The 20,981-nt window shown below is 38.3% G+C and overlaps 2 protein-coding genes and 1 long non-coding RNA gene across 3 annotated transcripts; all 3 read right to left on the bottom strand.

Annotated features, from left to right (window-relative positions):
- Nucleotides 1–2,403: 2,403 nt before the first annotated feature.
- Nucleotides 2,404–4,929, bottom strand: LOC116130268. The gene is made up of 2 exons (XM_031416026.1): nt 4,747–4,929; nt 2,404–2,811 (listed from the first exon to the last, which is right to left on the bottom strand). The coding sequence occupies exons 1-2, from the start codon at nt 4,912–4,914 to the stop codon at nt 2,764–2,766; spliced, it is 216 nt and encodes a 71-aa protein (XP_031271886.1). The 5' UTR covers nt 4,915–4,929; the 3' UTR covers nt 2,404–2,763.
- Nucleotides 4,930–12,689: 7,760 nt separating this feature from the next.
- Nucleotides 12,690–16,498, bottom strand: LOC116130200. The gene is made up of 5 exons (XM_031415940.1): nt 16,373–16,498; nt 15,380–15,494; nt 14,321–14,995; nt 14,072–14,174; nt 12,690–12,759 (listed from the first exon to the last, which is right to left on the bottom strand). Exons 1-5 carry the CDS (start codon nt 16,456–16,458, stop codon nt 12,734–12,736), a joined length of 1,005 nt encoding a protein of 334 aa, XP_031271800.1. The 5' UTR covers nt 16,459–16,498; the 3' UTR covers nt 12,690–12,733.
- A 2,292-nt stretch (nt 16,499–18,790) lies between these two features.
- Nucleotides 18,791–20,063, bottom strand: LOC116130277. Its single transcript, XR_004128026.1, has 3 exons — nt 19,465–20,063; nt 19,247–19,381; nt 18,791–18,924 (listed from the first exon to the last, which is right to left on the bottom strand). It is a non-coding gene; the product is annotated as an uncharacterized LOC116130277 (long non-coding RNA).
- Nucleotides 20,064–20,981: the final 918 nt, after the last annotated feature.

Genomic DNA, 20,981 nt, shown 5'->3' with positions numbered 1-20,981 from the left:
TAATGATGGTCAAATTGATCAAATGTAAATTATATGGACAATAACTACGTTAAGAAATCAAAGTTACTATTTAAATAATACTATTTGTACAAACTCTTTCATACAAACTTATGTGTTATAAAATGAATGATGAATGTACATAAAAAGTTAACTCATTAATATTCAACAAATTAGATAAATGATGTTCAATTAAAGAGTGGTGACACAAGAGATTGTAGGCAAAAAGTTTGTATACAAAGAGTTGGTGTAAAAATGTCAAAACTATTTTAATTATTAATTATACATAACCTAATACTATTTGGAGTGTAGTGGTAATATATGTCAAAATTTTCCAAAAAAGAAAACATGTACATTAGATTTTCTGTTTGGTCACAAGACTTTTGATAAAAAAGAATAGAAAATGGAAGTAATTAATCATGCTCTTAGTTTGGTTTGGATTCATGGATAGTGAATGTGCATTGTGACATGATTTTTATGCATTTTCAACTATCATTGTTTATGCAGTTTATATTGTATATATTACACTAATCTTAATCTAAATCATAAGAGAAAAAGTTTTAATCACATTTTTCTAAATATCATCCATATAATACTTCATTATTTGTCTATTAAATTTTGTTTCAAGTTTCATAAAGCATATTAAATTTATAACATTAGACATCTAAATCACTCTAATCACTTAGATACTGAGGAAATTAAATTTACACTATTTATTGGAGACTGAGCCTAAGGCCACCTACTCTATTCCCCATTGATCTCCATTGTGGTGGTTATTCCCAAAACATTTAATAAAATTTAAAAAAAGGGGCATAAAATGAAAAAAATCCAATTACCAAAACACCAACATGCAATGACACATAATGGACTGCCCAAGAAAACCATACATCCAATGAACTCATGCTACAATACTAGCCATCATGTAAGTTTTTTTTTCTTTTCCTTCTTCTTTTTTTTCCTCGATTTTTTTATTTTTTAAATTTGGTTTTTTTTGGGAACTTTGTATCTGACTCACAAGACTCAAGAGAAATCAGCTTGCCCAATAAATCGAGGAAAATATTGATAGAATCAATATTCAATTCCATGTTGTAGTCATTTATTCATGAATAGTAATTAATTGGACACATCATAAAATTTAGTTATTGCTCCAATGCAGTGATATTTCTCTAATAAATAATTTTTTTCTTAATCATAATATTCAGGATTAGTAATTAATTGAAAGGAAGGATAAGTATTGGGACCGTATTTTCCTGTATATTCATTTTTTTTTAAGTTAAAAATAGTTAAGATCAGGAATAAACTAATTACTGTATATGGTATTAGAAACTCCTGCCAGTCATGATTTTCTCTTAATTGCAATGAGACATTATTGTATTATGTTGTTGTTTTTTATTTTTCACCTTAACAAACAGTCGACATCATATATAATAAAACAAAATACAAATTCGGATTGGTGGTTCATAAAAATATAATAACAAAACACATCTACCATATATTATCATTTATGACAAGTATCTGAGATCTTTACAAGCTCAGAGAGCATCCTAATTCAACTTTTCTGGCAATCTTCGATCTCTTGATAACATGAAAATATAATTTGATGTGTGTGTGTTTTTTTTTAATTAATATTGCCTAATAAAAAAGTTCTTAATTTTAATAATTACTAATCCGTATATTAATTATAGTATCTAAACTTAAACTGTGTTATGGCCTTTTGAAGCTGGCTATCAAATGACTTTTGTTATTGAATTAACGTGTCACAAGTTTGCTACCTCTCATTTTTGAGTCATGTAGATGTTATATGTCATGATTTTCAAATTTAAATAATGTAATTGATTCTTGAAACATGATTTTTTTTAGTCTAATTTTTCATTTTAATTATAACATGATAAACACAAATTCCTTATTACCACCACATTTGGTTTATTAATCTTTAAAATTTTCATTTTTTGTGAAGGATTTTAAATTTATTCATATAATTATTCAAATCATCTATAGATATGGGAGGAAATTAAATTTCAAACATTTACATTACCTCCATGCTTATTTAATTGTTTGAATTAACTAACAAAATTTTCCTCTAAGTTTAGAAAATAACAAAGAAATCCCTTATTATTAAAAAACCGTTAATAAGATAAAGGGGTAAAATTGTAACTTTGGTCTTATTAGAAACTGCTGAGGTAAAATAGTGACCCTAGTCTCATCAAAAATGTTTTGTAAACGGAGTTATGGCAAAAGAAGTACCTATGATAAAGCTTTAAAACTTTGAGGATCAATTAATAGCATAAAGGGGTATCAGTAATGTATTTTCCAAACTTTGAAGACCTTTTTGATAAAAAGCGCAAAACTTGTCATCCTGCTGTTATCTACCCTAAAACATTATCAGTCTAATGTCCAGCGTTTAGATTGATAACCAAACGTTTGTTTCTTCTAAACTTATTGTGATTTATATTACAGACTTGAGTGCTGCAACCCTAATTATGGAGTAACACAAGAATCTATCACATTGTGCAGCTTCCGTCGTGCAATTTGAAGTGTACAAGAAGAATAAAATTAAAACTAGTCACACAGAGTGGAGATACAGTTACAATAACTTGAAGCAAGTATTATCAAACAGAAACTTGTGATACCCTGCAATATTCAGCTTTCTAAGCAATGCGCAGAATACAAACAACTGCAAATGAAAGCAGTTCACAAAATTCGGAAAATGGCACACTCAGTTTTACTTCATCATAATTATTGTTAAAAGGAAATTTCGAAGAGACCTCACATGAATTTCCTATATGGCCTGCCCGCATCTTCATCTTGCATATGCTGTCACATAGTTAACAAAATGTCAGGAGAATTAATAATCAAAAAACAAAAAATGATCCTATCAGAATTTTCATATATCATGGTGTATGTCACTAAATCTATGCCAACAAGTTAAAGCAAATTATATGTCTATCATAATATTCATTTACATGACATAATTAAACAGATGTCCTGCATATCATGTCCAAATGAGTACTCACTCCTCGCTCTTAGATTTCTGGGAAAAGGGAAAAAAGAAAACACCATTTTAAGGATTCCTACTTTCTAAAATCAACACAATTAGTTGCTAAATCCAGTAAAAGTTCTCTAATTTGAAATTTATACTTGAAATGATTAAGTTCCCTTTCTAGTGATTGAAGAATCATATAATGACAAAAATGAGCCTCGTCCTAATTTTACTTGGATAAAATGAGGAAGAGAGAGAACAAAAATTAATGAATATTTTTTAATACGCAGATATCCCCGAGCCTTCTAACAAATTGGCTCTAAATTGGGAAAATGCTGGAACTGATTAACTTTGTGTGGTCGTGATACTTGTGGGATGGCAGTAGGGATAGAGCAGAAGATGGGTATTAAGATGGGGCTGGTGAGGATCAGGGAATGCACACCTAGCCTGCCAGTTGCAAAAATATGAATACAAACACAAGAGCACGACAGATGATAAATTAGTCAAAAAGAAACAATTATCATGTGGTAGAACTTAGAAAACAAACCAATTTCATAGCTATCTTTACGTTATACTAGAAAAAGCTTTAAACAAGCATAAAATGTAACCTAAACTCTTCCATTCATTTTCTAAACACCAAACCTTCCCTCCCCCTTCTAATCCCAAACCCCAGCTTGGGCATTAATTGATGAGACGTTCATTTGCTTGCTAGGACAAAAGAAATACAATAAACATCCTTCACATATTTGTTAACTAACTAAACCTGCCCAATAAATTTTAAAGAACCAAGCCAACATGAATCTGATTTACTTGTAGTGCCTTTACTAACTATTTAATCATGAACAACAATTTAAATTAGCATTTCTTACCCCATTCATACTCCAATACTATGGCATACAAATACTACATGGAAATGGTTCTCTCCTCCACACTACTATACTTGGTTGCACAAATAAATCAACGGATAAGCTCATACATACCATAAACTATTGCCTAAACGGAATGATACAAATTTAGTAACCAAAAAAAATTTAAGAGGCACTAGGAAGTGTACCTACAAGAGACTGTCTTTTTTCTCAGAGCTTTTTGCTCTTTTTGATCCCTTAAACCAAAAATACTGAATCAGCCCTCCCCAAGTCAACCACCACAACCACACTCTTTTTTACCCCTCTCTCAAATTCTATTCTACCACCCACAATTACTCATGTTTGGTTATGCAACAAAAATCCCATAACCATTTTTTTCTTTTGATACCCAAAAATCCCTCGGTCTCTCCTACATGTTCACCGTTCTCCACACTCTAAACTAGGTCCACCAACCTTGATAACCAGGAAACTTGTACAACATAATATCCCAAGTAGGTGGTCTCAAACGGATTTAAAACGGACTTAAAACTAATTTAAACCCTGAACCTCAAGTCAAAACCAAAGGCTTTTGCCACTAAGCCCAGCCCTCGGGATTGCCCCACTCATGTTAATGCTACCAAGCTTAGTGCCTCATGTCACTGAATCTCCTCCGTAGTAACAGTTTCATCATATTGTGTGGACACATAACGGCACCATAGCTCTCGAAGAGCATGTCATCTGAGTTTCAATAAGAACGTTAAGTGTTTGATGAATTGCTTTAAAGAGATAGATTCCTAAATAACATTGATATAGGGTTTTGTAATAGAGCTCAATTTAATCATCAACCACACCCATTTGATTATCAAAGAGATCAGCGCTGAATTATTGTTATAGCTAATTAGAAGGATCTATAAAGAAACTTACGAATTCTTTGACGATGCCCTTGTAAATGAAGACCGGGAGAGCGATGCCAAAGAGGCCGACGAGAGCCAAGTTACGGCGGGTCCACCTGAAATTGTGCTCTAGATTCTCACGCGCCGCACCCCACTCCTCTATGAACCTGTTCTTGTTTGTCTCCATACCTCCCCCCATTGTTGCTGTCACTCTTTCTCTCTCTTCGCAGTACTCCACTTTGGTCGATCTGCTCTCTTTTCAGCTGTGGTTGAAACTTTGATGTTAATGAAAGGCCCACTGTTTGGCTATGAGAACTAGCGTATTCCTGATCAAATTAATATCCATACACCCCTAATGTTTTAGTCAAATAAGTCAACTCTACTTATATTTATAAACTATCAACCATACCCCTATGGGGAACATGGTTGCAATTTTGTAGATTACTCCAAGACTTGGTAAACTTTTAATCTCCTCTTAAAGTAATTTTTTTGGCCTTTTTGAGTTATTATGCATCAGAGATTGCGTTACTATTTTCTCTTGGTTATTGTTAGGGCCAAAAATCGTCCTTGGCCTAAATAGGAAAATGGGACTGAATGAGGAAGAGACCAGACCCAATCCCGATGCGACCCAATCTGGATTAGGCCCATTTGATACGAGGTACAGTCGGCCCAAACCATCTGGGCGCAAGCCTCCCAATCCCAGTTCACTTCCTGGACTTATGAGCAAGTCCAGAGCCCAAGGCACCCACAGATCACTTCCCTATTCGAGGTTATCTTCCTGTTTGAGGTCACCTTCTTATTCGGGATCACTTTCCTGTTCCAGGACAGCTTCCTATTCGGAATCACCTTCTTATTCGAACATTGGTAAGACAGCTCACCACCGCCCTAATTCCTCTAGGGTTCGTATCAGAGTCACACTAGGACTCCTTCTCGCACCAGGATTGGGAGACCAGACAATTACTATATAAGCAAAGGCCAGCCCTCTCACAAGGGAGATTACATTACACCTTCACACCCGAAGCTCCTACTTGAGAGCTTCACATCATTATCGTCGTCACAGTCCCTAACTAGACTTCCGGTAACCTCTCTACTCCCTAGCTCTCACTATACTAGCCTCTTTTAGCCTTGCTGACTTGAGCATCGGAGTGCTTACGGCAAATACCACCCCGGTGTTTTCCGTTCGCTTCATGCATTTGTTTCTCTACGTGTGTAGGTGCAGCGGATCGCTAGTGGCCTCAACCTCACTGGATCAGACCCCCTTCCGTACAGGTAGATTTTTACGTCTACAGTTTGGCGCCCACCGTGGGGCCTCTAGCAATCATTCGGCTCGACGAACCTTGCTACGTAGAGGAACTTTCCATGGTTGACTATTCGGACAATGCTAGTCTTAGCCTTGAGGCCAAACTGGAGGCTCTGACCGCCCTCATGCAACAGAATTCAGACAAGGTGGCCACACTGGAAGCCGAGAACATTGCAATCCAGACCGAAAACACCTCCATCAGGGCCGAAAACCAGTCTCTTAAAGAGAAGGTGAGTCAGTCCTATGATTTGGAGCTTCTGCCTTGCCAGGTACCTCCCAATCGATTTCGCGCCCCAGTTCCATCCATGCAACCTCTCCAAACCCCAGAGCACAGACCCTCGGCCTCCGGTAAAAGGCCACGTCCATTAAGTTCATTGGTGGTTGACGACTTGATCCTGACTCATGGAGGAAAGGATCTGCCAACAGAACCCCATTCATCCGATCCACCCCAGTCTCAAGATCAAGACGCCTAAGAGACAGAGAGCCCACACCCGCAAGACCAACCCATTCTTACCATCTGGCCTCACCTCCAGTCAACCATCCCCGCACAAACACCATTCGGCTTGGCTCACCCTCACGGGTTGAACGGCCAACCCAACTAAACTATAGCACTCGAGCCCACCTATTCTGACGGACCGAACGAATATCAAATAACCCCCTTGACCATTCATGTAGGACGAAACACCAGATCAGTTACCATAGGAGTCATCCGACTAGAAGGAATGAACGGAGATCCAGGCTATCAGGGTGTGCACGAAGGAATGATCCACCAGACTACACCGCGCGGGATGACCCAACGGAATATGCCAAGGACGAATGCAATGGCTGACCCAGTCAAACGAGATGACCTAGTGGTATCCCCCTCTCCTATGGAACAGGTACTGGCCAAGAGGCTGGCTGATGTAGAGGCAGTGATGAGGCGCATCCTAGGAATGCCAGTCTCGACCAAGAAGAGCATGCCTCACTGTTACGCAAATTCACCCTTTGTGGACGAGATCGTCCTAGCCGACATGCCCTAGAAGTTTACTATTCCCAACATGAAACCCTACGACGGCACAACCGACCTAAATGATCACATAGCCTCGTACAAGCAGCGGATGTTCACTGTCTTAATACCCCGACCGCTGAGGGAAGCCTGCATGTGCAAAGTTTCGGTTCGAGCTTATCCGGTCCAACACTCCAATGGTACACAAATCTACCAAACGGTTCCATCGATTCATTCGCTCAGCTCACCAACACCTTTGTGGAGCAGTTCGCCAGCAGCAAGAAACTCGAGAAGCCGTCGGCCGACCTATACAGAGTATACCAGAGGAGAGGAGAGCCCCTGAGAGAGTATGTCAGCAGATTCAACAAAGAGAAGATTTCCATCCTTTCTTGTAACCCCGAGACAGCAGTAGATGCCTTCAAGAAGGGTCTCCTCTCGGATGGTGAACTATACAAAGAACTAACGAAGCTAGGTTGCACCACGATGGAAGACACCCTGGCTAGAGCAGTGACTCAAATAAGGTGGGAGGAAGATGAGACGAATCGGGAAATTCACGCCAAATATGACTGAATGCAGAACGACAGGAGGCTAGAGCTTAGATCGATTGTAGGCCCTACAAGATCACCAAAGAAGCAGGGAAGGGTGCCTACCGGCTCCAAACTCCCAAAGGCAAAGACATCAGCAACAGTTGGAATGCAATCTATCCCACACGCTACGACTTTTAGGTGAAATCAATCTAAATATTTGTTGTCTTTTCATTTTTTATTTAAAAAGGATGAGTGTGCCCATCCACCGCCTTCATAGAGAGTCGGTCTCATGGCCTGAATTCAATAAAGCATTATTCAGCAACTGACACCTTCGAATCAGCCCTGTCCGATTCATGAGTTTTCACACTTCGGATCGATCTTGCTCGATCAAATGTTTGTTACACCTTCGGATCGACCTTGCTCGATCCACAGAATTACACCTTTTGATCGACCCTGCTCGATCCACGGATTTACATCTTCGAAATAAACCCTGCTCGATCAAATGTTAATTACACCTTTGGATCGACCCTGCTCGATCCACGGATTTGCATCTTCAAATCGACCCTGCTCGATCAAATGTTTGTTACACCTTCGGATCGACCCTACTCGATCCATGGAATTACACCTTTGGATCGACCCTGCTCGATCCACGAATATACATCTTTGAAATCGACCCTGCTCTATCAAATGTTAATTACACCTTCGGATCAACCATGCTCTATCAAATGTTAATTACACCTTCGGATCAACCCTGCTCGATCCACGGATTTGCATCTTCAAATCGACCCTACTCGATCAAATGTTTGTTACACCTTTGGATCGACTCTGCTCGATCCACGGATTTACATCTTCGAAATCGAAATTGCTCGATCAAATGTTAATTACACCTTTGGATCGACTATGCTCAATCCACGGATTTGCATCTTCAGATCGACCCTGCTCGATCAAATGTTTGTTACACCTTCGGATCGACCCTGCTCGATCCATGGATTTATACCTTCGGATCGACCCTGCTCGATCTACGGATCTACACCTTCGGATCGACCATGCTCGATCCACGGATTTCACAGATTTTGTACACCTTCGGGTCGACCATGCTCGACCCACAGATTTACATCTTCGAATCGACCCTGCTCGATCCACGAATTTATACCTTCGGATCGGCCCTGCCCGATCCACGAATTTACACCGTCGGATCGGCCCTGCTCGATCCACAGTTTCACCTTCGGATCGGCCTTGCCCGATTCGTGGAACCACACCTTCGATCGGCCTTGCCCAATTCATGAAGCTACACATTCAGTCGGCCCGACCAAGTGAAAGGTTCTTACACCTCAAAATCGACAAGTCATCGACCCAACTCAACAGAGAGTTCACACGACTCAGCCACTAGGCTACACCAAAATCATAACACAAGCATACGGCTCAACCCCTAGCACATCTACGAACAAGGAAGCAATCAACAAATCATTCACCATAAGGAAAAGCATCAAAAACAGAATCACAAGTACCATATAGAAGAAGCCTCAAGCGGCTAAGTTCATAATACAATGAAAGGCGCACACGCCAGGAAAGGGCATCGCAGGCCCCGAGATACATGAGCAAAAGAAAAATAGAACTAAGTGTCATCGGTGCGAGTCGTCTCTCCTATCTCCGACTCGGTCACTCTATCGACAACACTCACCCAGCCTTTTACCTCCCAGTCAACCTGTTCATACGAACGTGGCGCCCTGATCTGGATCAAATCTGGAATGTGATACATTGTCTAGAGCCGCCACACGTCATTTTCTTTAAGTACGGGCAGATAATCCCTGCTTAGAATCCCACTTTCCTGTTGACTCGGCTCGTCCTCAGAGCCACTACTAGACGAGGATGGACTACCAACTCCTTCGGAGTCTTCCCCACTCCCATCTTACCTGCCCGAACCACTCGGATTAGCAGCATTTGTCCCTTGGGCAGCCACGTTCACACAGGTCAGTATACCTACCGGAACACCCTATTCGGGCATCATCAACATGGTTAGGGCACTCTCGTACTCATTCCCGACATATGCCCCAGCTCTACTAAAACCACTCGACCACGAACCAGACATTTTTAGCGTATCCACTCTACCCAATCGACCGACCGACTCATCTCCACCATCCTCCCCAGAAACCAAGTATTGGATCTCCACTCTACCCAACCGATCGACCAACTCAACTCCACCATCCTCACTCCCCAGAAACCAAGTATTGGATCTCCACTCTACCCAACCGACTGACCGACTCAACTCCATCATCCTCACTCCCCAGGAACCAAGTATTTGATCATTACTCTCCCTATACCACCGACTGACCGACCGACCCGGTCTTTTCAAACTTTGACTATCATCACTCACTCCACCCCACGCCACCGATCAACACACAAACTTAACCTGTTTAAAGATTCAATCGCCCTTCCTACCTGACCGAGCCAACACATTGCAACACGCCGGCTCCCACAACGAAGCCGACACTCCCATGCTTCATGTCCAGAAGATTCTCCCAATCGGGGCGACTGGCTAGGAGCAGTCTAGTGCATGTTCACCCTCGAGGCGATCAAGCCAAGGGGCCTCGCCCATTCGGTCTTCCATAGCGGACGAGTGGGCAGCCATGGGTCAAGTTTACGCATTTTATTTGGCCCTTTGGCATCCAGTAAAGAGTGCCGTGGAATCACAAGCGCAAGTCATACGGTCCAACAAGTCGGCCGAGTCGATTTCATCCCACTCGATCACCTGAGTACCCCAACAGAACGTACCTTCAATTTAACATCATCTCCAACTCATTCGACCCGGCATACCGAGCGGATACCCCTGCCATGGGATGCTTGCTCATTTCCCCAGTCAGCAAGACACACCGAACGAGCACATGAGCTTCAGAAGTCTCGTTGTCTCAATCTCTTCGGCCCTTCGGCCCTTCACACCGATCGAGCACACCCTCTTGGGATGATGGCATACTCCGGATCGATAATGGATACCGAACGACCCTCGACTACCAATCACCTACATTAAACTGTTCAACTACACCAACAATCGGTTGTCCAGGAAGGGAGACCAAGCGCGCCTCGATCGCTTCCTACTCTCTGTCTTAAGAAAATCTTAACTCAGAGAGTGGGGGGCAAACTGTTAGGGCCAAAAATCGTCCTTGGCCTAAATAGGAAAACGGGATTGAATGAGGAAGAGACCAGGCCCAATCCTGCTGCGGCCCAATCTGGATTAGGCCCATTTGATATGAGGTACAGTCGGCCCAAACCATCTGAGCGCAAGCCTCCCAATCCTAGTTCACTTCCTGGACTTATGAGCAAGTCCAGAGCCCAAGGCACCCACAGATCACTTCCCTATTCGAGGTTATCTTCCTGTTTAAGGTCACCTTCCTATTCGGGATCACTTTCCTGTTCGAGGACACCTTCCTATTCGGAATCACCTTCCTATTCGAACACTGGTAAGACAGCTCACCACCGCCCTAATTCCTCTAGGATTCGTATCAGAGTCACACTAGGACTCCTACTCCCACTAGGATTGGGAGACCAGATAGTTACTATATAAGTAGAGGCCAGCCCTCTCACAAGGGAGATTACATTACACCTTCACACCCGAAGCTCTTACTTAAGAGCTTCACATCATCGTCGTAGTCACAGCCCCCAACTAGACTTCCGGTAACTTCTCTACTCCCTAGCTCTCACTATACTAGCCTCTTTCAGTCTTGCTGACTTGAGCGTCGGAATGCCTACGGCAAACACCACCCCGATGTTTTCCGTTCGCTTCACGCATTTGTTTCTCTACGTGTGCAGGTGCAGCGGATCGCTAGTGACCTCAACCTCATGGGATTAGACCCCCTTCCGTACAGATAGATTTTTACGTCCACAGTTATTGGATTTTTGTCAAAAGAATTTCTTATAAACCCATCTCAAATAAATTAACTATAACCACACTTATAGAGAGGAAATCTAATTTTTTTTATTTACTGATTGGTTTGTTGAAATCTACATTGGAGTGTAGTTCTTTCATCATCTCAATTTTATTATCTCAAGAGTCAATTATAAGGTCATGTTTATTGCAAAAGTTTATTCTAAATCTTGACCAATATATAAGGACTAAATTTAAACCACTTGTGCTATTCTCATGAAAATTTTAATATTACTGGTCTTACTATCTAGTTGGCCTACCAGAAAATGAACTTATGGATCTGATAATAACATTGAGTAACTGCTACCAAATATAAAGAGAGGACACTTTTTCAAATAATACATAGGAAGTCATGGTTTTGGCCCATATGCATGATTGACAATCCTTCTATAACTCATCTATGTTCAGTTTGAAGCTAAATTCAAATGGGATTGTCAGCACTCAATTCAAATGGGACAGTCAGCACTCAATTCATCTTCGAACGATATGTTTACAACTATATGAATCAATTTACAACTTCTATGGCAAACACATCTAAAATGAAAACCTAACCCCTGTTTCTAGTTGTATGTGTGTTTCGATGAGGAGTTTTAGGCTACTTCCAGAACTATAAAAGGACTGGACAACTTTGTGGAATTACAAGCATCCTCTGCCTGAAGGCATTTCCGGTTTCATGAATAGCTCCATTTCCTGCAGATTCAATGGACGAAAGAATTTAATTCTATAAGAATTCAGAGTAACAGAAAGCAATTGTTGGGATGTTACAGAATATTAACAAAGAGTAATTGGAGGCTTTTGCATGCGTGCTAGTATCTTTAGGTACAACTAGAAGGCGTGAGAAGAACTTCCCTACACACTTACTGAAGGGTACCTTCATTTTTAGCTATCAACTCCCCTGTTTCTAAGCTCAAACTATTTAGATTTTGCTGGTTCGGAATATAATCCTCCCCCAACTCCCCAAGCATAAACAGAAGTTACAGAAGTTGAATAACAGACTCTTTGTCGGGTGTAAATAACATAGGAAATTATTGACGTGTCATGCCATTCGATTGCAAAACAGGAACTCATATGTAGACATCAGTGCAGAGATCTTTTTAAATTCTTAGGTTAGATATTAAAGAGTCTGATCAAAACTGTTAACTTGCGAAGATTAAGCTGAGGAATCCGCAAAATCACTATCTATAGATGATCAGGCTGAGAATTTTTTATGTAACAAAATTAGCTGAGGGACTACAATTACCTCTGATCTTGAATCCTTGATCATGAGCAGTAAACTACCACTTGTTCTCATGTTGAATAAAGTACAAATGGCACTGCAGAATAAAAAAATGAGAATCCATCATTAGCATGTTTTATCAAAAAAGAAACAAAACCATTAGCAGCAGATAGAAAAATTATAGATTCAACGACCTCTCACTTTTCCCTTTAAAACAATATTGTACACAATTTGCAAACTATTTTACCAGGGTTCAGAAAAAAGTCACTTTCAAGGCATCAGAACTCATAACATTAAACAACCTTGTATCTAAAACCTTTTTTTTTTAGTAACTTCATATAACAAATGATATTCACTTCATGCTAAAAAAATTCAATGTGTTTTGAGTGGTATAGCATAACACGATCAGACATTCACTGTCTATCAACTCAAAATTTCTTAGAATGCAGTGGAACCCAATTTAAAGGGGTCCATATTGTCCACAAGAGCAAAACACGTGGTCATATACATGGAGAAATAATTAATATAAGTTATTTTTTTGCTTAAGAAACAAAGATCTCTATAAAAAGTGTAGAGAGAAAACAAGAATGGACAAGATGTCCATACAAATAAATAATATAAGTTGTAAAACAGCCTAGTTTCAGGAGGGATTGAGAAGGTCCAGTGCTAGCAGTCAAAAATTGTTTACTTTATCACCAAAAGTATTTTTTTAATTTGATCATCCTTAGCAATTTAGCAGTTCTGAAAAGGCAAACATCCCATTCCCCCTACACCCCCTAATCCTTGAAAATACATATGTAACAAGTATGCCATGTGCACAATAGCATTCTGGTAATTTTTACTGAATATTAAATGGTCTATAAACAAATTCAGCAAAAGTACACCATACAATGTCATCTACTGATCACAAAAATAGTCATCCTTTAAGTTGCTTTCATATATATAACAAGTTTAAAAGATTTAGATTATCTAAACAATAATCACAAAAGAAAGATCTAAGTACTCAAATATAACATCTTGTAGAGACTGCAACTTGATATCCCTAAAGCAAGCACAAGTTTTGACACTGTCAATTAGCTGTCATAGAAATTAAATTCATCTCTACCCACCCAGTTCCCCAAGTATACAACTCAACTATTCAGAATTTTTTTATTATACACACACCATGACCATATAAATGAAAAGAGCTAACTCTAATTATATTGAGATTGATACTTCACATGAATCTGTTCAGAACTCAGATTCCAATGTGTTTTACCAGCAAAAATAAATGGATGAAGAAGAATAGAGTAAGAACCCTAAATAATAATTGAATAGAACAAAAGAATACATGCAGTTTCAATCACAGAACGGTCCTTCGGTTCTGTTCACTATAAATAATTAAATAATTCAGGTAGTCAATAGCTTACCAATCAAGAAAACTGTTAGCATCAACACAAGCATAAGTCGAACAGAGCGATTAAATGGAAGAAGCACAGGATTTTGCCGCTGTCTTTGAACCCCACCAAAGAGCTGCAGAACATCAAGATTATTAGATTTCCAGGGACTTCAATTGATTATAATCATGCTCAACCATCAAATTACAAATTTATAGATCACTACAAAGAAAAATACAAGAAGTTTATGAAGTATAGTCAGAGTGATGCATGTAAATTTACCTGATTGAACACATTAACGACTCCCCTTGCCTGTGGATGTTCCACACAACTCTGCTTCCAAAAAACAGGTTTGAAACCTTTTTCCTTAGGTGTAGACTCCACGCATTGCATTAATTTGTTATTTTCTCCACCTTCATCAGCAATTACAATCTTCAATGCACTGAAATTTGGCGAACTCCACGTTCTCCTAGCACCAGTTCCTCTATCTGCTTTATAGATTATGTCATTGCTTGTTCCAGGAGAATCATCTTTTACTTCTATGACACACTCACTATTTTTATTGATACTGCCAGCATCTTTTATAACTACTAATTCATCAGAATTTTCTCCAGGGCAGATAGCATTAAAGTTTAGTCCTGCATCTCTTCTGTGGTGGCTGTTCTCCAAATGTGAGTTTTTCACGAGAGATCTGGAACTGTTGCATTCATCTTTCACAGAAGACGAGGTTGGGGAATTTCCAGAGAGAAACATGGCTAAATCATCGCGTTCTTCTTCATCCAAGTTTATCCATCGAAGGGGTTGCTTTCCTTCCTCACTAAAATATTCTCTTAATGCTGCTTCCACATGCGAAATTTGGTTCTCAATGGCAGCAATGAATTGTCTATGCCTAGCTGATGCATTATCATTGCAACGATGGCTGTAACTCAACCTGACAGCCCTTTCAAATTCTTCCAACTGATTCAACATTCACATTTCAATAAGACAAAATCAATATTTGTGGAAGTTGATTAGCCAACAAAAGATAAACAAGGAAAAACTTAATCAGAAAGTTTTGCTTAGATCACAAGAATATGTACGGTAAAAAATTATGACACTTATAAAGACCTAAAAAAGAAAAGTATGAATTTATTGTTCAGACAAACCAAACAGTTCATTCAAAATTGATCTCAACTTAAGGCAAGAATTTTCGTTTTCTTTAAAAAAAAGACAATAATGCATAGCACAAACTAGGAATTTTACTAGGCACTGAAGAAGTTATGATCACTGAAAAGACTTCAAGTCTGTCATAATTTCGATGAGCATAGGAAATAAAGGGTTTCATCAGAAAAGGAAACATACCTGCCATTTAGCAGTACCTAAAGCCGTTTGGAGCTCCCTACAGAGTTCATCTAAATCCTCTTGTTTTAGGCCTTCTCTCCTTTCTCTTATCCACAATCTGTATGCTGATTCCATTCTGGAAACAGAAAAAAATTCAGGAAAATAAACAAATTAAGTAGTAAAAATGGTGCTCAATATTATAAATGAGATTAGGAAATCTCTATTATCATCACATTAACAGAATAATTTAGATAACTTTAAATTACACAAAGCTGATTCTTTTGTATGTTCATCTTAACTGCACATACAATATACCTAACCATAGCAGTGTGCTCTGATGGCATATCCATAACTACTTCAGATTCACCAAAATAACCCCGGATATGCTTACCAAGAAGAACATCAGACTTACAAAAGAGAAAAGTATCACTTGTAAGTGAAAAGCAAAACTTGTAATATTGAATAAAAAACCTGTAAGTCGCGAATCAAATATCTAACTTCTCAGTTCTCACTTGTACAATAAGAACACCTAATTGAACTATAACATGAGAATTTCCCTCCCAAATCTAATCCCAAAAATTTGCAAACTTAATTATTTCGTGCTCAGAATGCCCTGCAACACAGTCTCACAGAACTCAAACCAAATAAATTAATAAATAAAAATCAAAAGAAGCATATCCCAGCTATATGATTAGATACAAAAAGAACTAGAAACCAAACCCAAAAAAACCATAGACAAGACAAAATAAAACGCAACATATATTATAACTAAAGAATTATATTCAGCCTAAGCATTAGAATCCCTTGAATTCCCACCTAAAAAATCCCAAACCCACGTCACAAAACCCATCAAATTATCGAATTTACACATATCCCCAGCTCAAACAAGCTATTCAACCCAAAACAATCCACAGCCACATCATAAAAACTAGTAAAACAAACCATGAACAAACGAATCAAGCACAAAAACCAAACACCTCAAGATAAAAAAAAAAAATAAAAAAAATAACATACACATCAGTTGATTCTTGAACCTCCTCAGCTGCAGAAAAAAAGGAATCATTTTTCCATAAATCAAAGCTATTATTTGCCACCATCATCTTCACCAAAACGATATAATTTTTATCTATAAAAAATAAACATAAANAAAATGTTTTAGGATTCATTTACAAGCTAGCGTTTGATTTATTCCAAAGACAGCTCACAATAAATTGGAGTGTAAAGGTAGCACAAGAAAGAATTAAGCAATTGAAATGGTCACAGCTTAATATCTCAAAATTATAGGTTCACTCTACAACTTAAAACTCTAATATAGAGAGGGAAAAAAATACTTATGCTGCGTTTGTTTCGTTATTTCACCACTATCCTGTCCTTATTCCAAAAACAAATGCGTGTTTGTTTCCCTATTTTCAAAATCATATTCTAAATTAAGAAACTATTTTAAACCCCTTAGGTTTGTTAATTGACAAAAACACCCCCAACAAAAAAATTTATAAATTGACAAAACACCCCCACCCACCCATAGTTGTCAGATTTCAGCAACCACCATCGGTGGTGGCCGGAATCTGTCACAACAGCGCACTACCGGTCAGAAATGGCCGGTAATGCACCGGTGGATCTGGCCGAAAAAGGCTAGATCTGACCGTCAATGACGACCAAGAGTTGGTTGTTGTTGACCGTCAACAACGGCCATATCTTTGGCTGTCAACGACCAGATCTGGTCGTAGATCTAGCCAGATTCATGGTGAATCTGGCCGAAAAAGGCTAGATCTACGAACGACTGGCCAGATCCAGTAGGTCGTGCGCCGTAATGCCAGATTCCGACGGTGGTAGCCGGAATCTGCCCACTGTGGGTGGGTGGGGGTGTTTTTATCATTTTACAAAAATTTTATATATTTGGGTGTTTAGTTAAATTAGCAAATCTAGAGGTTTTTTTTGGTTAAATTTTAAATTTTACCTTGTAATAATCACCCAACTCTATTTAACAATAATATTTTAAAAATACTACTCAAAATAATAAAACAAACACACCCTTAGCATTTAAATGACAACAAAATCTAATGAGCTGCCTTTATTTAATTGCAAACCAACCGCAATGAATGACTATAAACAAAGTCCACAAACCTATCACAAAATAAAATTTTCCATAATGCACAAACAAACATATACTCTAAACAAAAATCAACAAAACTAGCAACAGTTCAGTTAATTTTAAAAGCCCTAAACATCTCTTGGAGCAAATAATATCAAAGCCAAAAATTGTCGATCGTAGCAGTTAGTTATTCATCTCTCGTTATAAGTGATTACAATCTCATTAGAGAATTATGGAGAATTGGTGTCACCTAGCTTAGGCCTCAATGGAAGAAGATAAAACTTCTTGCATCCAAAATGCAATGTGGCGTATAACAAGTACATTGAGAATAACCAATCAGCTCACATTTGTGAAAGTTAATCATAATTGATCAGCTGCATCCTCTAACCCTTTATCTAAAGGAGAAGGCATAACAGAGAGTGCAAAGCACTCACTTCTAATCATTAAAGGTTATCTAAATTGAAAATATCAAATCACCAATTATAAAGTCAACACTGGGACATCCTACGAAATTCAAATTCAAAGCTGTAGAACAACAATGAAAGATCTTTTAATGAAAGTTAAGCTCATTGGTGATTAGAAATAGACAAAATTTTGAAATGATCAATAGTTATTTTTATCATTAAATTTGACAATCATAAATTGGTTCTGAAATATGGCAAATGTAGTCTTTCATTTGGCAAAATCACTACTCTCATAAGTCTGACTATGTCCATATGCATTAGAAGTAACACTATATTTCTCAATTTATCTTTCAACCAGCCCTAGTTGGACAAAAATGTCAGCGTGAAAGAACCTATTCCATGACAAACTCACAGTTCTTACTATTAAAGAACCTGTTTCTTGGGTTAGAATAGAAGAAACCCTTCAAACCTACTAGCAACATTATTCAAAGTTAATCTTTTAATTGATCCAAGTTGGAATCCAATAATTGATGTGATTATGAAAGTAGCACTCCAACAAAAGTCACAAACATGTATAGGGTTTAATTTTATAAAAAAAAAATTAAGTATATATATATATATATTGCATTAAGAAAAATTCAAAAAATAAAACCGCATACAGTTTTTTAACAAAAAATGACTATCTTTAAAAATAATCTCACATAATCTTAGGAAAAAATTACATGTTTAAAGATATAGATAAGAGAAATGAGCTATTAGCTAACAAAACGATAATAAATATAGGCAACCATTGGTACTGCAATTATACATAACCATCCACCAAAATCATGCATAAAAAGACAAAGACAGATATAAGCAAAAGCATCCATGGCAGAAAGTTTTACCTGGGATTTTGAAGCTTGTTGCACGACCTTCTTAGAACCCTTTGCACCAGCATGATAGGCATCCAGGTCAACAAGAATGCTATCCAAAGACCATAATACAAAGGACGAAAGTGCTTCAGGGGATCGTTGGTTGATCCAGTCAATTGATGTCTTATAAACAGCATCCGAAATGTGAGAAATGGGGATCTGTTATAAAAATATTAACCAATTAGGTAAACAAACTAGCAAAAAGCGAGGAAAAAAAGCTCAACAGTTCCCCACAGCCATGTAGAGTTACCAGACATTTTATTTCTCAATGTAATATCCCCATTGAAAAAAAAAAAAAAAAAAAAAAAAAAAAAATCATTCATCACCCACATGAAACTCTAAACAGTAAATTAATAAAAGCAAATAAGATTTATAAAATGTGCCTCCTCATAACCCAACCTTTCAAACAATTCTTCAATTTTACAAACATTGATATTTCGACATCACAATGTAAGCTTCATAAACAAAATCACGAACTTACATCAGCATCTTCGCCACGGTGTTCTCTTTGAAAAGCTTCATCCAAGGGAACTGAGACCACTGACCGCCGAAAATGCCCTCCCGAAATAATCAGCAAACCTCATCTTTGTATCTCTTGCTGGGATCCATACGTGCCCTAATCAAACATCCAATCAAATCAACGGATCGAAACGAATCACCAACAAAACCGCACATTTCGGAAACCATTTCCTCCCTTACCGATATATCAACAAGAAATGCGCGAGATCGGCCGAGTCAATCTTGGCCGCAGCTTCCGCCACAGAATCTTCGGCTTCTTCGGCTTCTTTTGCTTCACCTTCTTAACCTCCTCGGCCTTGCCGTTTTCGGCAGCCTCCGCGTCACTCTCGCTTTCGTCCTCGTCGTCAGATCGGTGTTTCGATCTCACTTGAGGAGCGTGAACAACAGCGACGTTCGCCTGCTGAGCGCTGACCATCGACGACGTCGTTCCTCGGCTTGCTGCTCGAGGTTACGAACACACTACTCTTATCTCCATTAACCGGAGCCGTTAGTACGAGCGGTAACGGCGGACGGATCGGCGTTAGGTTTAGCGGCCTTGCGCTGGCGCTTGACGTAAGTGACCTTTTGCCAGCCGTGATCATTGTTGTTATTGTTGTTTGGTATGGAGTGTGCTGGGTGATCTCGGGAGATTCGTTGACGTTTGAGTCGACAAAGCGGGTTCCATGGCTTGTTTGATTTTGATTTTGGTGAGGTTTGAGGATTTTGTTTTCGTTTATCTGCTCCTGTTTTTTTTTTTTTTTTTTTTTTTTTTCATGGAGAGAGAGAGAGAGGGGGGGAGAATGGGGCTGGACTTGGAGTTGGGCTTTAAAGAGAGAGTACTGTGGGCGTGGGAAGGAGGATTTATGGAAGTAGACCTTCTGTTTTTGCCATTTGTTGGTGCGAAATTACAATACTGCTACTCTTCAAATTAATGATCCTCATTTTTGTTTTATTAATTTTCATACTTCCCCTAACGTATGACAATAAAATATTCTCCTGAGGTTTCAAAAATAACACAAATCCCCTTACTATTAAGTTTAAGTTTAATTAAATAAAACCTACAGGAGACAATTTAGACCATATACGAGCTATCCAAATGTCTAGGGAGTGAATATATTTTTTTGACCATTACTTATTTTGGTAGATAAATCCATAGAAAATTATCCCATTATACTATTTTCTAAACCTAAATATCATATGTATTTATTCATTGTATTGAGTTTATTCTTGGTTCTCATTATCCACATAATTATATTAAAAATTGACCTTGCAAATTAAATTAATAGGAAATAATAATATATAAATGCATAAACTTCTAAAGTAATAGCAACTTATTCAAATATCTATTATGAAATGGGAATTTATCGACACCCCTTAAGTATTGTGAAGGAACATTATTACGCACAATTTTCCATAAACTAACAATGTTATCTCTTTTTTACTCTCCTACTCAACACATTTTTGATTAATCATATTTGACAGTGAAAATACCCCACCTTCTGAGTAACGGTGTAACCCTTATGACAAGAACAACAGTGAAGGTATTGCTATGATCTAGTTGTATTTAATTGAAGCAATCAAGTGAATGTCAACTAAATTTAGAGATAAAGTTGTGAATTTATGGAATTTGTAAGATCTGATTGTGTTTTTAGAACTTATGGTGTCATGTAATTCCTGCATTATCATCAAATTTAGAGGTGTCGATTGTTAGTTTATGG

Source organism: Pistacia vera, unplaced genomic scaffold (assembly GCF_008641045.1).
Source record: "Pistacia vera cultivar Batoury unplaced genomic scaffold, PisVer_v2 Contig106, whole genome shotgun sequence".
NCBI classification, from domain to species: Eukaryota; Viridiplantae; Streptophyta; class Magnoliopsida; order Sapindales; family Anacardiaceae; genus Pistacia; species Pistacia vera.
Note: the sequence above shows the minus strand (reverse complement) of the source record. Positions and strands in the feature narration are given on the sequence as shown.

Bases quoted from the DNA above. Each gene is read 5' to 3' on its own strand.
- LOC116130268 (XM_031416026.1), bottom strand. From the start codon at position 4,914: ATGGGGGGAGGTATGGAGACAAACAAGAACAGGTTCATAGAGGAGTGG. The intron at 2,812-4,746 runs GTAAGTTTCTTT...ACTATGTGACAG, and splicing joins AGGGCATCGTCAAAGAATTC to CATATGCAAGATGAAGATGC.
- LOC116130200 (XM_031415940.1), bottom strand. From the start codon at position 16,458: ATGATGGTGGCAAATAATAGCTTTGATTTATGGAAAAATGATTCCTTT. The intron at 14,175-14,320 runs GTAAATTTACAT...GATGTTCTGCAG, and splicing joins TCGTTAATGTGTTCAATCAG to CTCTTTGGTGGGGTTCAAAG. The intron at 12,760-14,071 runs GTAAGCTATTGA...TTTATTCTGCAG, and splicing joins GCTAACAGTTTTCTTGATTG to TGCCATTTGTACTTTATTCA.